We start from the raw sequence: 21,416 nt of genomic DNA on the forward strand, positions 1-21,416 counted from the left end.
CATACCACTTGCAGTCTTCTCTGAATTAAAGAGAAAGCACTCATCACTGAATTCAGTAAAAACCATAAAAATACTAGAGTTTCTCATCTTTAAATGCATTATAAAATTAAGCATAGTTCCTCATTTCAACTCAGATACTGGTTATAGTCTCTCCTCTCTATACTTATTTTACAACTGTTGTATTCTCATTTTTCTACTGCAGTAAACAAATTCAATCAGCACTATTTCTCATATTACTAAAGGACAGTATGTGGTGGTGGTGGGTTGTTTAGTTTTGTTTGTTTAAATGGTTTCCTGATCTTAGATAGTGAAGCATCTACAATCTCATCTGAAATTTTCAAATCCATGGAGGAAACCTCACAGAGAGTAAACAATAATGCACGCCCCTTCCCTCCCCCCCCCCAAAAAAAAAAAAGAAAAACCAGACACAACTGTGCTAGAAGAGTACCTGAAGTTTTCCACTTTGCCAAAAGTAGAATTTGTTTCCATCATAGCACACATACACTCTGCTTCCCCTCTCTTCACTCCAATTATTAGCATTATTATTAGCAACAGTGATGAAAGAAGCCAATGTAGCTTAACATACACACAAAAAAACCTGCTAATTCTTTCTTTAGATTTTTAAACATGTAACAAGAAACAAGCTCCGTTTTAGCTTGGTCTAGACTATTTTTAGAACACGTAACTCTGATTTATGCTTGCAAATACAAAGCAACAGGTTTCCTTCGACCCCTGCAGCTACTGAGGAGCTGCTTTGGTTCCTCAGACACTGAAATAAGAGAGGAATTGGTAAGTGAAACAAACAGAGCTAAATCAGTGCTTTCGTTTTCCAGTTAAAACTTACAGCTTTTACAACAAGGATACTTGTTAGCATCAAGGCTTGTCCAAAGAATAGCAGTTTACCTCAGTTAAACTTAGCAAATACTCTGATAAATCTCAAGCAGAGTACCATCTTCAAGAAAAAAAGCACAGGAACCACACTGGCATCGTTAACAACACACAGAGGTAGCCACACTACACTCCACCTGCAGCCCTTAACACAAATGCAAAAATCACAGGTGTATCCATTCAGAGACTTCACTTTTTTCTCTAATTAAAAAAACCACCACCACAAAAAACAAAGTAAAACAAACAAAATGCAAGTAGGTATTTTTCTTCGTCTCCTTCAAAGAAAGGTTGAAGGAGTTGGGCTTGCTTAGCTTGGAGAAGGCACTAGGGAAACCTAATTGCAGCCTTCCAGATCTTGAAAGGAGCTTACAAGTAGGACAGGGACTGGCTTTTTACATGGCCTGATAGTCACAGGACAGGAAGGAATAGCTTTAAACTAAAAGGAGAGATCTAGGTTAGATGTTAGGGAGAAATTTGTTACTTGGAGGGTGGTGAGGCTTTGGAACAGGTTGCCCAGAGAAGTTGCGGGCATTCCATCTCTGGAGGCAATCAAGGCCAGGCTGGATGGGAGTCTGGGCAGCCTGAGCTAGTGGCTGGCAACCCTTCCATGGCTGGGAGGGTTGGAACTAGATGATCTTTAAGGTCCTCTCCAACCTAAGCTATCTTATGAACAAGATTATAAGTGAGGAATGTGAGGACACAGTTCAATTAAATTAAGCACTGTCATCAGAGGGGTTTGGACTAGATGATCTCCAGAGGTCCCTTCCAATCCCTACAACTTGTTGATTCTGTGATCAGTGGTTGAGTTAGCATCTTTCCAGCATTTCCTCTGAAAAGCATCACTCTTTTCCAGCCTGGATCAAATTTGGTTTCCTTCCTATAAAAACTCCACCAGGCAGCAAAACATCCATCTTCTCCATCTGCTATTACGGAGAAAGAAATGACAGAAAGCACCTCAGTTCTGTATCAGTTTTTCTACAGCCATCAAATCGAGGTTGTACAAGTGTCACAAGTCATTCAGGGAAAGAAACAGAGACTAAATAAAATTTTTATAATAGCTGTGGCTGAAACAGTGACATTAGTGTCACTAAGAGATAAAATGCAAATTGAGTACCTGGACACATGTTCTTGTTCAGGAGTAAATGCAGGTAGAGAAATGTAAGGATAGAAAGAAAAGCTTGAAAAATGTAAACTGAAGTCAGTAGTTTTGTTCAATACTTCATAGACATTTACAGTTAGCACCCTGCACATCAGACTCTTAAGCTCCTTCGCTGTATCTTATTGAAGCTTTACAGGCACTTTTTCACTCTTCCAAATTATTTTTGAAAACCCCACATATCCAAGCCCCCGTTGTGGAATCAACCTCTTCTACTGTCTTCAAGTACTCTGTAAGCCAGCTGGCTGCAGCCTCCTGCAAAGAAAGATGGGAAATTCACCAACAGTAAAATTTGTTCATGCCCTGTCATTTCTCCAACAAGAGCATCACTCAAAATAGCATTTACTATCATCTCAACCCCATGGAGTGCTCAGCTCTGTATTCCATTTTTGCTCCTTGTTTGTATGACATTTGCCTTTGCTCACCTCTCCTTTTCTGTTCTGTCCTTAGAATGATGTGTTTTCCTCCTCTTTTGTTGCTGAGGAGATTAAAGAAGACATTCCATTCCTATCAAGGATAACCAATCCTAATAGCGAAATTAAAAAAAAAAAAAAAAAAAACATCAAGACAGCAGTTTGTGTCTGATGCACAAATACAGTACACAAGTATTATATGAAAACAATTAAAGCTACTTAAACACTCATCTCCAACCTTGTGTCAATATGACGCTATGCACCTTCTCCATTGCATGTGTAATTCTGCAGAATTCCAGTGCAGATACCTTCTCGTTCCTCCCTGTGGCTGTGAAGCTCAAGCTGCAACTAAACAGCACTAGCATCAGAAGCATCAGTTGTGCCATCCCTCCTGCCTTCTGCGATTGTTTCCATGCTGCTCCAAGAACCAACATTCACATTTGTTGCTAATGTTCTTGTCACAGGCCCACTGACTCACCTGACTGCATAATCACATGAGCACTAGCACCAGAAAGAGATTTGCAGCAACTAATAAAACTGTTTATGACGCTCTTGCCCTCTTTATACAAAGGCTATTTCATATCCAGGATCATCCACGTTGCTTTGCCTTGATCTCTTCTGCTATCCTAAAATGAGCACAGCATTGAAGCCAGAGGAAAGGACCCAGAACAGCATGTAGTACTCAGATTTGGATGAAGCATGGATTTATTCAGTAGCATGATATGGTCTTTGATTTTGTGCTTTGTTCCCTACCTGATAATTTTGAACACTGACTACTTTTTGGCTGCCACCAACACCATCTGGTTTAGATGAGGTGCTAAGGGATTTGATTTACTAGTCCAGTGGGTAGGGATGGTGATAGGAGGATGGTTTGACTAGATGATCTTGTAGACGTCCTTTCCAACCTAATGAACCTATGAACACACTGAACTGATGTTTCAGAGTATCAACCACAGTGACTCTCAGATGTTTTCTCCCCCAAATGCTACAGAAAATTGTAAAAATACCTTTGCTTTCATATTCCTAAGCCTGAAAGATGGTACTATTGAATACATTTCTTAAAACCACTCTGGCAAAGAGCAGTTCAGAAGAGGAAGGCAGTACAGTACATATGCAAATAAATCCATGAAGTACTAATTATTCACTGACACAAACCCTTTCTAAGATGACTAAACATAAACATGTCACTATAAAACAAAATTTCAATGCTTTATAAGCTGCTTGTCAGTGCTACTGAGCACAAATCCAAGAGAGAGAAGGCGGATACTTCCAGGCACCATGTCTTCTAAGGCTACAGAGTCAGCACAGGTATATGCATTTATGGAAACATTTTAGTTATCTAAAATTTAGTTACTTTCTTCAAGAAAGTAAAGCTGTTTTTCACTTTAAAGAACAGAGGAACATTTGTTGAAGGTATTTGGAAATCTTTAAGTTTTGGTCCTCAATGTTTCTTTATCTATAGCCCTATTAAACCTTTTAGAGAACAATCAGATTTCTTCCTAAAAAAATAAAACAAACAAATCCTGTTGTATCTAGTGAGAAGAAACAGTATGCAACAGACACGGACTTATCGCCAGGAGTTAAGCCAAAGTCCAGGTAATAATTTGTATGTCTCACGCAAGGGTCGGGAGGGTTTATTTGTTTTCTTTGGGCTCACATGAGAAATTTCCACAGTAGGCCCAAGAGACATACAGAGAAAAAGGATGGCCAAAGAAGTGCAGCAGCCCTGTTCCTCCACAACTCCTGATGAATGAAATCAACGTAGTTCTCTGACTACTGTTTGCAGTGGCCCAAGGAGCTATTTCACTCCGTCACTGGCTCTTTGTAACAGCTCTATAGACACCACGAAAAACTGAAATAAAGTCTACGCGACTCAAGACAACTTGAACGAGATAGAAGGATGACTTGAACGAGCTAGAAGGATGAGCACCCGGCTGCCTGCAGCACGGCACACGCTGTGCATACAGTACCTGTGTCGTCGCAAGGCTCAGCACGCTCGTTTTCAAGAAGACCCCATTCCCCTGCAGCGAGGAACAGCCGCGGGCCTGACCGCGTCTCAGGAGCAGAACGGGGCAGCGGTCGCCGGGACCCGCGGCTGACAACGGCCGCACCTCCGCACAGCCACCACGCGCTCGGCGACACGCGGCCACGACCAAACTCCCCACGCTTCCGCAACCCCCCGCCGCGGCCCGCAGCTTCCCGCCGGCTGCTCCCCGTCCCCCGCCGCAGAGCTCCCGGCCCCACGGGACCGAGGTCGGCCACGGCCCTCCGCTCTGTGCCCACCTGGCGGGAGCGGAAGGAGCGTTCCGGTACAGGCGAGAGTGGCCCCGGTAGCGCGACGCCAGCCGAGCTCGACCCGCTCCGCCGACCGCGACGACCTCCGTCCCGTTCCGGCTCTAAGCAGAGCTGCAGCCGGGAGCGGCGGCGGCGGCAGCAGGAAGGCGGCGGCACCACTTCCGCACAGCCCAGCGGCGCGCGGCAGCCAGCCACGGTCCGTGGTCGTCATCCACGGCCTGCCTACCGTCTGCCACGGCTCCCGCGCCGCTCGCCGCGGCTCAGCTCGGCCGAACAGACCACCTCAAGTGCCGTTTCACTGTACTGCAGACGCTGAAAGACGTTCAGGCGCAGCGTAACATCACCTCTTGGCTCCCCGTGACCGTCCGGTAAGGGTAGCGGAAGGCGGCGCTAACGGAAGTGAGCGTTCCAGTAGAACTTGCAGGTGCGCGGCTCCTGTGATGCAGGAGCGTTAGGGTCCCGGTGAGCACCGTGCCGCTCGCGTCTCGGACGTGATCCTGTAAGGAAATCTGGAAGTGCACTGCAGGACCCTGCCTATGTATTTTTATTACAATCATTCCTTAAGATGTGTAAACGTACAGTGGCTCAGTGGAACCATAAGCTGAGCCAGATGAAGAAGGCAATTAAGTATGGCAGACACCTCCTATTTCTCTACAAAGTCTGCAGCAATAAACAGTGGCAGAAGCCAGGCATATATTTAACACTGAGACATTCACTTTGTGCCAGAAGAAAACAGAAACACAGGAAGGAGCTTTCAGTAAAGTTTAAGATCTCTTAGGTTTTTTCTTTGCATTCCATGCATTCTCTTACATTATGGCAGGGTGATGGCAGATTTCCATTCTCATTACATCTGTTTCCCAGGGAAAAAAAAATTAAAAAAAAAATCTGTAATGAAAGCAGGAAGTGGAACTCCAAACGTTCTTTCAGACAGCAAGAATAAGAACACCTGCTGTTTTTTGTTGCCAATGTGACAACAATCTGCAAGCCAACAGGGAAGTCTCAAGTAAAAGGAGGTGGAGGGGATCCTAATTCACAGAGCCACTGGCAATGCACTTCATTAACTTTTTACAACGCGGTAGTTTAAAATTGTGTCCTTCACAGTACAAAAACAGATGTACAGCCTCAAAAGATGACATCAGAGAGGCAGACAGAATGCAGACAGCTGAAAAATTGCACAGCACTGTCTTGCTCCTTTGATGCAAAGTATTTAGTACAGTCACTGTCTAGTACACCAGTCAGTGGCTGTGGAAAGAAAAAGTATGCATACATGCAGTTTCAGCATCCCCCAGTGCACGATTTCTGTGGAAGTTCAGCTGGGACTTTACCAAAAATAATCCAAACAAAATTCTCTACTCTGTGTATCTGACCTAAGTTTCCTAATTATTGTATAAATGTTGCCTTGTGTGTGACATTGTCATACAGTTCACTGAAAAATAATTGCAGCAGAGGCAATTTAAGTTCAGACATTCTGGGAAAACAAAGAACACGACAAGGTAGACAGTTATATAAATCACCACAGAAAACAGCAGATTCTAAACCCACATTCCCGAGGAATGTAATTACTAGAATTGAACATGCTTCAGCCAGGCTTGTTCAAGTTACAGAGGGAACTATTTCTGACTCTAGTTCCTAGCACAAGGAGAATTATGATACTAAAGCATCACATAATTATAGCTTTTCTATGTACTTGCAGCTTGCAGAATAAAAATAGTCTCTGTAATCAGCTAATGAAATTAGCAAAATAAGCCAGAAACACTAAGCTACCATATTCTTTTCATTCATGGTGAACTTGGTAGCATGACATCTGGGAAATTTCTCCAACTAATCTCATCTTCAATTCAGTTAGTGTCAGCTCTAAATTAATTTCATGAATTCCAAAAATTAGGGGGAATGAGAGGACATGCAGTATAATTTACAACTGTGTTCTGCTAGAGGTTTTGCAAAAATATTGCAGGTATGGTTGAGAAGCCACTTCTATCTAAAATAAAAACTAATTGCTGTACTGTTAGCACCAGCCATATCGAGGAGATTGTAGGCATTCAGAGTGGCATTCATAGCCTGCCCCAGAATCAGAAGCAATCGAAGCAGCAGATAGTTGTACAGAATTCCAACCAAGCCCATAACCCATGCAATCAATCAGAACTGATTTTGTGAAGTTAAATGTGAAGTTACCCTCTAATCATAGAATGGTTTGGGTTGGAAGAGATCCTTAATATCATCTAGTTCCATTCAGCCCTGCTGTGGGCAGGGACACCTCCCTCTAGCCCAGGTTGCTCAGGGACCCATCCAGCCTGGCCTTAAATGCCTCCAGGGAGGGGACATCCACCTCTTTGGGCAACCTGTTCCAGTGTCTCACTACCCTTACAGTAAATTTCTTCCTGATTCCTAGTGTAATTCTCCTCTCTTCCAGTTTAATGCCATTTCCCCTTATTCTGTTGCTACCTGCCTTTACAAAAATTCCCTCTCCAGCTTTACTGTAGGCCCCTTCTGGTACTGGAAGGCTGCTAGAAGGTGCTCTCAGAGCCATGTCTTCTGTTCCCATAGGGGAGGTATACCAGTTCTACCATCATCTTCATGGCCCTCCTTTGGACCCTCTCCAACAGCTCCATGTCATTCTTGTGTGGGGCCCTGGAACTGGATGCAGTACTTCAGGTGGGGTCTCACAAAAGCAGAGTAGGAAGGGGACAGTCACCTCCCTCACACTGCTGGCCACACTTCTCTTCTCAGCCCAGGATATGGTTGGCCTTCTCAGCTACAAGCACACATTGTTGGCTCATGTTGCATCTTTCATCAGTGGGCATCCTCAAATCCTTCTCCTCAGGGCTTCTCTCAAACCATTCTCTGTACAGCCTGTATATGTGCTTGGGATAACTCTAACTCAGGTGCAGGACCTTGCACTTGGCCTTGTTGGACTTCACAAGGTTGGCACAGGCCCACCTCTCAAGCCTGTCTCAGTCCCTCTGAATGGCATCCTTTCCCTCTAACGTATCGCCTGCAAACTTGCTGAGGGTGCACTCAATCCCACTGTCCATGCTTCCTACAAAGACGTTAAATAGCACCAGTCCCAACACTGATCCCTGTGGAACACCGCTTGTCACTGGTCTCCACTTTGACATTGAGCCACTGACTGCAACTCCCTGAGTGCAACCATCCATATGCAGCAAGTGGCCCATCCATTTGCAAAAAGGATGTCATGTGGGACAGCATCAAACGCTTTGCACAAGTCCAGGCAGATGACAGCAGTTGCTCTTCCTTTATCCACAGACACTGTAACTCCGTCATGAAAGGCCTCCATGTTTGTCAGGCATGATATGCTCCTGGTGAAGCCACGTTGGTTACATGGCTTCCGCACGATTCGTACTGGTCATGATTATTTATTAACCTTTTAAACAAAGGTTATCTTTGACATTCTACTAAATACACGTTTTTCAGTTTACTTTTGCACGACTCTGTTTAAATTATAATGAGGAACAAGAACAAAGTTGACTGAGCAATCTGTGTGATTAAGTGGGTCAGACTAGTCAATCAAAAAGATCACCGCTGACTTCAAGAGCAGTGACTTACTTTCTTGTCCCACTGAGCCACAGGTGAGTAAGGTATCACAATAAGCTTCAGTCATAAATCATCTATAAATTCCTCTTCCCTCTCCGTTCCCTGGTTTAGAAAGCACTCTTGGTTTCTGGAAACAAGCTCATTCCAAACTTCCTCCTTCCTGCTCCTCCTTCTTGCAACATCTGACCACCCCCATCTCTCAAGAATCTCACTTCAATGAGGTTTAAAGATTGTGCACATGGAAAACAGGAGAATGAGAGGACACAGAACAGAAACTAGTCATGTGAATTAATCCATCATCAGAAGACACATAAGATACCATAAACACAGTATAAAAACCTGAGAAAAAAATGTATGAGTTTACAATCTGGATCACACTGTGAATGTATAAATTAACTGTCCCATCTATCTGACTCTCTTCAAAAGCAGAGAATACTAGACAGAATTAGAATCATAACAAAACAGGCAGTCAAATAATCTCTGTAACTTCTTTCAACATTCAGTACCACTTTGAATGGAAAAAAAAAGTCAAATGGGAGCTTCCAGTGTATTTTGGGCAGGCCACGAGGAAGTTCTGGCCATTCTGTCATGTCAGTGAAGGTAACAACAGTTGTCAAAGGCACCAAGCTCGTGCTTAGGAGCTGTAACAAAAAGGAAAGTAGAAAGAATTCAGCATGCCTAATGCAAAAGATGCACCTCCCAGCTAAGTTCCCTAATGAACTCTTGAAACAGCTTGTGTGCTCCACAAGGCTTCAAGGGACAAGACATACACATAGTTACTGAGCTCTTATAACCACAACTTTGCACTGTGCTTAATTTAAAGTTTTGACTACTTAAGATGAAGTGGTTTCTGGTTGGAAAGAAAGTACCTTTTTCCAGCTGAACAATTGACTGAGAGCACTTATCTCTAAAGCAATAAACCCTGCTTCCTCTACAGATAAGTTAAATACGAGTTCTTGCCATTGTAGCCAGACCAATTCCAAAACTCAGTAGATTACAACTCAATAACATCAAGACCATTTGATCCCTTGGTTCTTAAATAACTTGTGAATCCCATTTCATTACTGCTGGATATGGAGAAGGATTTCAAGTTCCATACCTGCAGGGGTTGACACTGATAAAAGAACCGTACACCCAATATTCGAGCTTGTGGGTTGGACAGGAGACCCATCTTAGTCCACAATATCTGTATATCCAGGGTCACAGGAACCATGCAACAGGAACTGCAATTGTCAGTCTGAAAATAAAACATAATCTAAACATCTCAGTACTGTAACTTAAATGTTAAAAAGGACCATTATGGTCAAATCCCAATACTTCAGGTAGCAAAAGTCTCAGAACCTCAATCACTTACTTCAGGACTAACCCCATAACTTCTGGTCAGGTCAGCTGCCCATTTTAGAACTGTATCCATCTTATGTCACCTTATTTCTGTCACCTTATTTCCAGACAATTTATTTCAGCTCTATCACTTGGAATTTGCTTTCTATTAGGACACCTTCTAATAGATCAATAATTATTAAAACAGAAGCTGTCTCCCCAGCAAGTACTTGGATTGCAAGCTCTTAGCTTTAGTTAGGTAATGTATAAATATCACTAAATAGAAACCAAAAAAATCAGAAAAGGTGAAATTATCAGATTAATGGGAGTTAACAGGTTCTATTAATCCTAGAACACTGTCAGAAAACTAGGTAGTACAACACTATATTATTAAACATTTCTTGGCCATTTGAATACCATAAAAAGGAATCAAGAGAGAATAAATCTATCAAGTTTTTTTTTTTTGTTTAGAAAATATACTAACAATATGAACACTAATCAATATTACTGTTTATGAATATTAAGATCCCTGAAAGTCAGTGGATTATCACACAAATAAAGCTAGCCCTGACGAACAAGCTCGTTCGTATTTTTACATTACTCACACTTCTCAAACTAATACAAAGATATGAAAAAAAATCTAGGTATGGAAAAAAAAATCTAGATGGACTTTTTGCATTTATATTACCTGTACACTGCAGTTCTGGATCAGAATGGTCATCCACTCTTCTACTTGGGTTGAACGAGCACTACCAATTATAGCAATGTCCTCTGCTTGGTTCATCCCCTGAAAGGCTTCGTATAACTTCAGCTGGATGTAACTGCAATTACCTCCTTCCATTTGAGTTAGTCTAGAAATGAGAAAAAAGTTAACAGCTTTATTCCAAAGGGAATTCCAAGACAGATGTAGATGGCATCAACATCCTCCCTCAGCAACAAGTATTTCTTCTATTTTAATGAGTCAACTTTCTATTCTTTCTGCAGGGTGAAAGGTGAAGAAGAACATGGCAGGATAACATGATGAATGCTGACACTTTTTTTTTTTTTAAGACATCTCAATGATGAGTACCTGACCTTTCACCAACAAAATAGTTAACCAAATTAGAATAGTCATTTTTTTAAGGTTCTATTATAATACACTTCTCAAATACAAACTGTTCTAGAGGTTCACCATCCCTCTGATAGTCCAGTCCTCTTAGGGCTAACATGAAAGATCTTTATAAATACTACTGGTGACCTTGAAGGACCTTGGCTCCACAGAAATTAGTGAAAAGTTATAGAAAGAGACACTAAGTGACTCCAGGCCTCCCAGATGTTTCACGAAGGGTGACCACAGAGCATGTTATTACCTGAGTTTGCAGCCAGACCTCATATTGCTTCCAAACCGTACTGTGTGTCTCAAAAACTGCGAGCAACTTCCATCACCTTCACTCCGTAAAATGCTCATCTAACAGTCCACATGTCAAGGAGCAGATCACAAAAAACTCTACTTGTATTTAACAATCTTCATACTGTACATTCCTCCTTCGCACTATCACAGCTCTAGAATTCAGCCCAGACCAAAAAGTGTACTGCTGGCTGCAAAGTTACACTGAAGTATGCCCTCACATGTAAAGGTACAATCTTAAGAATCCAAAGTAACAGAAGCCAAAAAACCTAGTGACAGATAGAACATGACAACAGAAAGGATACATGCTGGACTGCACTAGTGTTTGCAATCAGCAGTGGTGCTCCAGTGATATAACCAGGGTTTCCACTTCTAGGCAGTGTATGAGAAAGTGTCCTGGTCTACAAAGAAGCAAAGAAGAGACAAAGCAAGAAATAATGTTACAAAGAAAAAAAAAAAAAAAGAGAGAAAAACATTACCGTTAATGAGATCTGTTCACCTCAGGAAAGCAAATTTGCATTCTCAGAAAAGTACATTTAACCCATTTTTTGAATGACTGAATGAATACTATATGCTACCAAAACCTCCACTATTTGATTCCAGATAGTCTTTTTCACCTGACAAGTTAATATGTAGTCCAGGAGGTAAAAACAAACAAACAACAAAGACACCAAACAAATAGCCCAAAACAACTAATGTCATTATTATCAAGTGTGGACTGTACCAGGTAAGTTTTTGAGACAGTTGCTCAGCATTTCTGCCTAAGGAAACAAATATATTAGTCCAGGCAATTCTAAAGATGACCTGCAGAACAAGACCTTGATTCTGAGAGACACCACCTCTAAACTGTTTTATGGAGACAGTCTTGAAGAATAAATTCAACAAGGTTGTACTGCATACTTACTAACTATTGCAGGTCACTATTTATCCAACTTTGCATTGCCTCTGTAGAAGAAGGCTTCCATAAACTTCAAAACACATTAGTATCTCCCAGCTGTCCACCCCATGCAAATTAACTCATTCCTACCACACAGGCAAAGTTAAGTACCTGGAACAAACACAGCAACTTTGCTCACAAACTCTGAACATCTCAGATACAGCATCAGCTCCAACATCTTTCTTCCTGATATTGTGCTGATGACCCTAACCCTCTCTCTCCCCTTCTACCCATCAAAAATAACCAATGCAAATAAATAAATATAAACCAATCAATACCAACCAAACAAACCCAACCCAGTCAGATCACAATAACCAGTCCCTTCAAAACTGCACAAGTGTGCTTGCTTAAACTGAGCCTGTTCTACTAGCATGGCTCATTTAAGAGCAGAGCTATGTTTCCTACTTTGACAGAGAGCTTAGTCCTAGGGTACCGATGTTACCATAGTACTGTGACAATACTCTATTCACATCTCATCTGTACAGAATCAAGTCAAAAGCTGCAGAACACAAACTTGGCAACAGCCCAGGAAAGATGGGACACTGACCCAGAAATGCAAAGTAAAGTGCTGCTGCAGTGAGAATCCAGAGTTCCCAGAGATGCTGGTCACTTTGAACTGGACAGACACACTCTGAATACCATGGGTACCATTAAATTCTATCTCATAGATCACCTGAAAGTTCAATCCAGAGAAGAATTAGAGACACAGTAGTAGGGTAACAACATGAAGTTAGCATTACGGCTAATAAAAAAGGTTGAGATACCTCAGAAACAGCATTGTTACACGTGTTATCTTTCACGTAGGGAGCTCCAGGTGGTCCAACTGGGCTGATCTTTACCTGGAGTCAGTAAGCATATTAATGAATAGCAGTTGTTTAAAAAGAACAGGTCTTACTCTTTCCCACTGCTTTTCCAACCAAGATTTACCTTCCTGCTGTAGCTGTGTCTGTTTCAGATACCATTTTTTTTGACCGGTTTTGTTGTGGGTTTTTGGTAGTTGCTGTTTTTTAAAGAAAGCAAGCTACCTCCTTGATTCCAACGTCATTCATGCTCAATCATTTAAAAGCACATCCTGCCTTATACCTCTGTACTTTTGTCTGTAACATCACACTTTCTTACAATGAGTCTTATTACAGACACAGAATATTCCCACTCTTCCAAGTTCTCAAATCGTTATTATTATGAATACCTAATTTTTCCAATACTTTACTTTCATAAGCAGAAATTACTTTAATAAGCAGAAATTACTTTCATTGGCAACAGAGACTGACCTTCATGGACTCTGCAATAGCGCCATTGATCGGAACCTAAGGAAAATAAACAAGCCAATTAATAGCACCAAATACCAACAGATTTTCTGAGTTTGCACATAAAGTCACAAGACCAACACAAAATATATGCAAGGTATGTCACTGACAAAAGTTATTTAGCTTATTTAAGGTAAGTAATTTAAGTAAAAATTGTCATCCATTGATAGAAATTACAGATATATGACAAAGACTGTATTCTTAGAAGAACAGAAGACAACTTTTACCCCTGGCCCTGACAATGAACTGCAATATACAGATACGTGAAGATATACCTTTGAACCATGCCTGGAGCTCCCCCTTATGGAATGAAGTACCCACTTTAGTTCCTACAAGTTTCGCCCACAGTAAGCAAGTAAGAACAGAAAACACGTATTAACATTTGGTCAATGTAATACTCTCTTACCAGTTATGTAGATTTAGAAGAATAACTCCAATTAAAGGGTAAGAGGAGCAACTAGCTTTTAATAAGGTGCTAATATTGACAGATCATATTGGTGTATCAGCAAAGCAGATAAACTAGTGAGAAGAGATGAAAAGTGAAATATTCTTAACCTATCTACTCAGTAAAACTAGCACAGTGAACACAGGGGAAAAAAAAAAAAGGTTATTTGACATTATTTTCAGGATTAATAAAGAAGAAATTGATATGGAATTCAATCTTAGAATATATGAAACCAGCCCTACAGAAAACAACATAGCATACCTTGGTAGACACCAAGTAGAATGTGAGTCAGCAATGTGTCCTTCTCACTAACAATGTCAACAGTATTCCTGGCAGCATTAAGCCAAGTATCACCAGCAGGTAAAGAGAGGTTGCATCTACGATACTGGGTCCCAGAACAAGAGAGAGATGGATATACTGAAAAGAGGCCAATGGAAGGTCACCAAGATGGTCAAGGGACTGGAGCTTCTCTCCTGTGAGGAGAAGCTGGGAGAGCTGGGGCTGTTCAGTCTGGAAAAGAGGAGGCTCAAGGGAGATCTTCACAATGTGTATAAATACCTGAAGAAAGAGTGCAAAGAGGATGCAGCCATGCTCTTTGCAGAGGTGCTCAATACCAGGGCAAGAGGCAGTGAGCACAAACTGCAACACAAGAAGCTTCATCTGATCGTGAGGAAGCGCTTCCTTACTATGTCTGTGATGGAGCACTGATGGACATTGCCCAGGGAGGTTGTGGACTGTTGCCCTTGGTGGTCTTCAGAAACCACCAGGACGTGGACCTGGGCACCCTGCTGCTCTAGGTGTCTCTGCTGGAGCAGGAGATTGGACCAAATGGACCAGAGGTCCCCTTCCAGCCCCAACTGTTCTGTTTTTCTTTGTAATGTTTCTCATGATGCTGAGTTGTGGACTGCTGTAGTATTTATGGGTGCAGATTTCCTAAGATCTTTAGAAAGCTGCCTGTAAACAGAGAAGTAGATTCTGATAAAGCACAGAAAGACTGAAGTAAAAATGTTCACCAGACCTCTCGTGTCTCCTTTTTGGAGCGTCTAATACAGCAGATTTCTGTATCAAGTTCAGACTAGAAGACAGCAGAAGGAAGAGATATTTGAGTGTTTCATTTGGGAACTACACGATGTACAGAGCAACAGATACAAACTGTATCACAAGCAGCTCCACCTAAACATCAAGAAGCACCTCTTTCCCATAACAGAGTTGTCACAAGTTGTCCAGAGAACTTGTAGAATGTCCCTCTTTGGATATCTTCAAAAGCCACCTTAGGCATGGTTCTGAACAACATGTTCTAGGTGTCCCTGCTTGAGCAGCAGGTTCGAAGTGAGAACCTACAGACATCCCTTTTAACTTCAACCATTCTGTGAAATAAAGCTTATACAACATTTGGCATTAGATGGAATTTTTTACAGGAACATATTGTGTCAAAAAAAAAAATTAAAAAAAAAGGTCATTCTTTCCTGAGAATATACTTTACTTTGTTGATGAAGTTGACGGAAGAGAAGGTAAAATATTTTGATAAATGGTCTATTTAAAATGTAAGAGTTGTACTTCAATGGTAAAATATGAAATATCAATGAAATAGCTGTTATATGCATTTAGTCTGAAGTTGATTAGAAAACACATTGAAGTGATGGTTCATCACTGATCAGGGATGTTTTCAACTTCATTTCAGGACTTCTAGCAAGAAGAGCATGATCAGAAGATCAAGGGATACTACGCACCAAATCACCTTTCCCAAGTTACATGAAATTGAAATGGATGACAGTAGTAAGTCAAGCAAATATGACATTGAACAAACAGAAAAAATATGACACACACCTTTAGTATTGCAAAGTCACGGTAGTAAGAGGCAGCATCTAGGGCAGGGTCAGTAACACAGCTCCTGCTCAGGTTGGTGAAAACACGAGTACAGCTTGTGCGTTTACTTTCCAGGAAGCCTGAGTTAAGAGATGATTTGAAATAAGAGAAAATAGAAGTACACAAACCTCAGAAATGCCTTTCCTTGTACTAACCAGCAGGATTTCCATCTGCACAAATTCCACTGACTCCCACTTTTACCGGCTGTCTAAGCATGCTCAGCACAGATACCGAATCAAAGTAGATTAGTATAGGATCACCAGCCTGAAAAGACAATTTGGAGAATTTACAGACAATATCACTGTGGAATGGTAAGACTAAGTTCAGAGTGAGGAGATCAGGGCAAAGAGGCAAACTTTAACTTCTTCTCTGCACTCAGTTTTGTTTGAAGGGTTCAACAAACTTTTAAACACAAGAAAACTAATTAGAAACATTTTACACAGTAAGGAAAAGGACTGAAAACCAGTATGGTTTAAAAAGGGAAGAAAAATACAAAGGATCTTTGAATTTGTTCTCTTTCAGTCTCATTACAGACAGCTACAGCACAAACATATCTGCAAACTGGTTGCTATTTTCTTTCAACTCACTCGATAAAAGGCAGAGAATGATGGCTGGACTTGTGATACTGCTAAGAAAGAGTGCCTGCCATGCTTCTTCAAGAGCTCCAGAAAGTCAGATTCTTTGATATGCTTTGGCTGTTGGAAATAGTTCAACTTTGCTAAAGGTTGAAAAAAGAAAACATTTGAATTACTAGAAAAGAATTCTAAGAAAAAGTAAACATTGTGCCAATATTTTTAAAGGGACAATTTCAATAATTATAAGCTATATAGTAGCATACATTAGTTAATTTTTAGTTTGCTTACAGGGTGTTCTGAAGTAGACAAACTGTTTCTGACAGGTTCTTGCCAATACCAGGCGAAGTTTTCATAAGTAGGCCAACAGTCACATACAGAAAGAAGAGATTAACTCATCCAACTGGTGAAGGAGATTGCTGGCTATACAGCATTCTTTCTCAGGAAGCAGTCCAGGTTCAAAAGATGTTCTTCCTTCAGTGGCTGCCCATTAAATGATCCCAAGGTGGCTCCACTCTGGGGCCACCCCTTCTGGTGGCACTGGGAGCACAGGTGCAAACAATTTGCCTGGGTTCCCTTGGCCAGCTATACCCCTACACCAGGTGCTCAATCACCAGTTCAAGCCCTGACCTAATAGTTCCCCAACAGAGGGTAATATGAGCTATGAACAAGACAGTATCATCAGTAGTAGTCTGCAGTATTTAATGAGAAACATGTTAACATACAAATGTGATCTTCTGAAATAATAAAAATTATTTATGGCAACTATCTTGATATGTGCTCTCCATTTTGTTAAGAGTCCAAATTACACTCAGCTGACATTTTTATGTCAGAACACTATTTTTATGTGAAATCTGTAAAGATAATGTTGAATTGATTGAAAATAATTAATGCTGAATAAACTTCAACATACATATGAACTGTGAATAGACAAAGGTAGTCTGAGGTAAGGGCTGACCTTTACCTCAATACAACCTCCTTCCAGGGAGTTGTAGAGAATGACAAGGTGTGCCTCCTCTTCTCTAGACTGAACAATCTCAGTTCCCTCCATCACTCCTCATAAGACCTGTGCCCCAAGATCCTTCACAGCTTCGTTGCCCTTCTCTGGGCATGATCCAGGGCCTCAATGACCTTTTCTAGTGAGTGGCCCAGAACTCAACACAGCATTCAAGGTGTGTCTCTCTGTACCTGGCACTGGTGAGGCCAATCTCGTCCCTGCTCCTTCTGACTGCACTATTTCAGATGCAAGCTGGGATGCCATTGGCCTTCTTGGCCACTGGGGCATACTACTGGTTTGTGTTCAGTTTGCTGTCAACTAACATCTCAAGATCCATTTTTTCTACACAGCTATCCAGCCACCCAAGCCCATAGAGATGCATGATGAGACAGAAGTGCAGGACCCGGCACTTGTCTTGTTAAAGCTTATACAATTGGACTCAGCCCATCGGTCCATCCTATCTAGATCTCTCTGTAGGGCCTTCCTACCCTCAAGCTGATCGACTTGGTGTCATCTGCACATTTACTGAAAGTGCAGCAAATCCTTTTGTCAGTAAAGACATTTAACAGGGTGGTCCCAATACTGACCCCCTGGGGAACAGTACTAGTGACTGGTCATCAGCTAGATTTAATGCCATTCCCTACCACTCTCTGGGCCTGGCCATGCAGTCAGTTTTTTACTCAGCAAAGAGTACACCTGGCCAAAGGCCCAAGGAATAGTAAGTTCCTATTTTTGTAAAACTTCTAGGTAAGTAAAACAGCTTTCTTATCATTTGCTTGAGGGTATAATCATTATAAAGAAACATGAAACATGTGCTACCTTCACATGCTACTTTCTTCTTCTATATACCCTGCAATTATCAGAGCGGAATAATTGACAACAGAGAATAAGCATTACATAATGCAAAATATAGCTGGAAATGGAAGAAAAAGGCTTCTGCAGCAAACCCTAAGATATTCAACTTTTTTGGAGAAAAAAAATTTATACATGACTTGTTCACAGTTCAGTTTCCTCAAGAAAATGCACTATCCACTAAATGCTAATCTTAGAGAAACAGGGAAAAAGAAATTGAGGTGATTTATCTGAGACCAGATCAACTTAAACTAAATAAGTAAGAGGCACAATAAGTAGTGGACAGTGCTTCCTGTGTCTTTAAAGTGCACTTTTGTATTAGTTCTGCTACTGATTTATGAGCAGAAATTGAGGAAAATTCTTCTAATACCTACGAACACTAATGATAAAGTTGCTATTCTGAGATGCTGATACGTGAAACAGAAGTGCTTTCAGAAGTAGTTTATGTATTTTCAAAATATCCCATATTCCCAGCTGCCCCTAAGAATCCCGTGTGGTTTAACCCAGCAAGCAGCTAAGCACCACAATGCTAATCACTCACCACCCCCCCGCAGTGGGATGGAGAATCAGAAAAGACATAACTGTAAGAACTTTAGAACTCATTAGCTGTATAAATAGCTGGCCAACTGTATTTATCTAGCTAACTCCCCCCAGTTTTACTGTTCAGCATGCTGCAACACCTTTGATTTGTTTGGGTCAGCTACTTTCAGCCTCCTAATGCAGAGCATAGTGTAATAAGCCAAGATTCAGGGTAAGCACTGTTAACTCACAACTAAAATACTAGCACGTTATTAAAATTATTTCCGCCTTATATCCAAACACAGCACCCTGTCAACCTCTAGGAAGAAAACTAGCTCTATCCCAGCTGAAAACAAAACAGAACTGGTCTCTTCTTCTAAATGTCAAGATCAAGATGGATCAAGATTGACTGTTTAACTCAGCCAGACATATGATTACTAGACAGAAGGGACAGGGTCAGGATAAGCAGTTAGGTATATGACAAGCAGTCACACTGTCAATCAAATTAAGACAAACGTGAAACTCCACCTTTAGCCCAAGACAGCAAAAAGGCAGCACTGAGAAAAACTGCAAAAGTGAAAAAAATGGGTCCCAGCAAAGAAGAAAGCATGAAAATAAGCACAAGAAAAAGGGAATGCAAGACATGGTCAGAAATCACTTTCTGAAAATTTTATAATGCATTTTGAATGTCAACATTTATTTACTGCTCTAAGTATAGCAAAATAAGGTATCTCAAATTAAGAGGTGACTAATACAAGCTTCTTATGTTTAGCAAGAGAGACATTACCCTTAAACAGAGCAAAATGATTATTTTTTGTTTGTCTTCGGTGAAGGAATCACAATCCCCAGTGGTCTTACAGGAGCTGCAGCACCCAAAATATTTAATAACAACTATAACACAAGCTTCAGAATAGATTCCCTATTCTTTCCATATATAAGGAAAGGAAAGTTACTTACGGTCATCCAACTGCACACAGAACAGATCAGGTCCACCAGAAACAACAACGGTATCAGTACGATAAGGAGTATTAGTTCTGAATATGAGTGATCTTTCCACACACACCTGATTCACAGACCTGCAAACAGAGCGCACCCACACACAGAAGGCAACTAAATAGAATTTTCTTGCGGTATTTCACTTTTTACCTTACTAACTACCAACGCTATTACCATTCACCTGCTCACAAGAATAAATGCACAATTTGCATGAGCAATCAGTTTCGGAAGGCCACCCTCCCCATGGCAGTAACTTTATGGATACACTCGATATTTAGAAATCCTTCTGAAATTCCTTAGAACAAGAAATGGTAACAAAATTCAGCATCCACGTATCACAGCTCCTGCAGGTTCTTTCCCAACAAAGCCGAGGTTCTCCCACAGCTCTTAATGTCCCAAAGCTGAAGCTTCCTTCCCCTGACAGCATCCCTGCAGTTGTATACGAATCGCTTGTTCCTACGACAAGACCTCACAGTTTGCACCAAAAGCCATACCACGAGTTATCCAAGCTCAGCTTCTCGCAGACAAACAGATACCAGCCGCCCCAAACTTTTCTGTGACCAGCCCCAGAAAAGAGCCACTTCCCGTGAGAAAGATCCGCGACAAATACGGCGACGGAGCTCGCGTCGCGGCACCGCGGCTCCCGAGACCCGCCGCAGCTCCGCCAGACCCTCTCCGCCCGCGCTCAGCAGCTCCGGAACGGCCGCCGCCGCGCGGACAGACAACCGCGGCGGTGGGAGACCGCACCCCCACCTGTTGCTGGCGAGGTGGGACGAGCTGCCGGCTCCGGGCGGCCGGCCACGGGCGGGTAAGCCTCTGGCAGCGGGGAGGGTGCTCGGCGCCGCTCGCGGGACGCGGCAGTGGAAGAACGTCGGGGGACTGTCGACAGAGATCCGAGCGCCGCCCCGGACCACCCGGACGACAGAAGCTCGGTGCGGAGCCGCCGCCTCGTGCGGGCCCCCGGCGGTGAGCTCAGCCGCGGCCCCGGGCGCGCTGCCAGGCCCACCCTGAACCACCCGCGCCAGCAGCAGGGCGAGCAGCGCGGCCCCGGCGCCGCTCATGTCGTCGCTAAGAAACGCGCTTCCCCCCCGCCCCCCCTCCACTTCCGGCCTGCCGAGAGCGGAGAGCTGTGCGTGGCGCCGCCCGCGTCAACTTCCGGCCTGAAGCGCTGCGCGGGGGCGGGCGCGCCCGCTCGGCTCCTTCCGGGTGGAGTCGACCCCACCGAGCGGGGCGGCGGCGCTCGGCGGGGGCGTCTGCCCGAAGCCAGAAAGGCGGCTGCGGTGCGCCCGGTCTAGGCGAGCGGCAGCGGTGTCGCCCGGCAGGGCTCCGGGCGGGCTCCCTGCTGGGCAGCGGGCTTCCTCTTAGCTGGGACAGATGTGATGCCAGGTGCTCAGCCTCATCGCCTGAAAGCCACGGTGGCTCCGTCTCCATTTCCCTCTTTTTTTTTTTTTTTTCCTGACAAAATTGAATTGACAATAAAATAATACCGTCAGTTGGATTTTGAACTTAATGTTGTCACTGATTTCACTAGATGGAGGATTTGCCATGCAGAATTCTGTGATCTATCTCATTTGTGCAAAACTGAAAAAAAAACCTTTACAACAGCGTCAATAGAATCATATGAGCGTAGAACATCCCAAATGGGAAAGGACCCTCAAGGATCATGGAGTCACGGCTCCTGGGGACCACCCTGCACCACCTAAACTCAAGCCCTAATTCTGGGAGTGGCGTCAAAATGATCCTTGAGCAGAACCTTCCTCTAACAATCAACTGGTCATACTGGATGCAGCTTCCTGCTGTCCCCTAGGGTCCTGTCACTGCCACCAGAGAACAGAGAACAGAGCTCAGCGCCTGCCCCTCTCTGCTCCTCTGCTTGGGAGCTGCAGGCCATCACGAGGCCTCCGCTCATTCCCC

At 42.7% G+C, this 21,416-nt stretch overlaps 2 protein-coding genes across 4 annotated transcripts in view; both read right to left on the reverse strand.

The window, feature by feature from the left end:
- The window catches only part of ALDH18A1 (aldehyde dehydrogenase 18 family member A1), a 40,814-nt gene extending 35,819 nt beyond the window's left edge, over positions 1 to 4,995 (reverse strand). The window contains exon 1 of one of the 3 annotated variants that reach the window (XM_065746944.1): positions 4,979 to 4,995. The gene's annotated coding sequence lies outside the window, so the exon portion shown is untranslated. Of the gene's footprint in view, positions 1 to 4,740; positions 4,819 to 4,978 lie in introns of those variants that run through there. The other 2 variants (XM_065746946.1, XM_065746943.1) reach the window with 2 other exon arrangements.
- A 3,705-nt stretch (positions 4,996 to 8,700) lies between these two features.
- On the reverse strand, positions 8,701 to 20,563 carry TCTN3 (tectonic family member 3). Its single transcript, XM_065746760.1, has 13 exons — positions 20,256 to 20,563; positions 19,464 to 19,582; positions 16,154 to 16,284; positions 15,722 to 15,830; positions 15,528 to 15,646; positions 13,220 to 13,255; positions 12,713 to 12,787; positions 12,496 to 12,621; positions 11,317 to 11,412; positions 10,974 to 11,071; positions 10,313 to 10,475; positions 9,404 to 9,541; positions 8,701 to 8,945 (listed from the first exon to the last, which is right to left on the reverse strand). The coding sequence occupies exons 1-13, from the start codon at positions 20,561 to 20,563 to the stop codon at positions 8,724 to 8,726; spliced, it is 1,740 nt and encodes a 579-aa protein (XP_065602832.1). The 3' UTR covers positions 8,701 to 8,723.
- Positions 20,564 to 21,416: the final 853 nt, after the last annotated feature.

The sequence above is a fragment of the Cyrtonyx montezumae genome, unplaced genomic scaffold (genome assembly GCF_038088225.1).
Source record: "Cyrtonyx montezumae isolate F1298 unplaced genomic scaffold, pur_monq_1.0 scaffold_4, whole genome shotgun sequence".
Lineage (NCBI taxonomy): Eukaryota > Metazoa > Chordata > Aves > Galliformes > Odontophoridae > Cyrtonyx > Cyrtonyx montezumae.

Excerpts from the sequence above, each read along its gene's own strand:
- TCTN3 (XM_065746760.1), bottom strand. The coding sequence starts at position 20,563 with ATGAGCGGCGCCGGGGCCGCGCTGCTCGCCCTGCTGCTGGCGCGGGTG. Across the intron at positions 13,256-15,527 it reads GTGACTTTGCAATACTAAAG|GTTCCGATCAATGGCGCTAT; the intron begins GTGTGTGTCATA and ends TATTTTCCTTAG. Across the intron at positions 10,476-10,973 it reads AGGTCTGGCTGCAAACTCAG|ACTAACTCAAATGGAAGGAG; the intron begins GTAATAACATGC and ends TCTCATTTCTAG.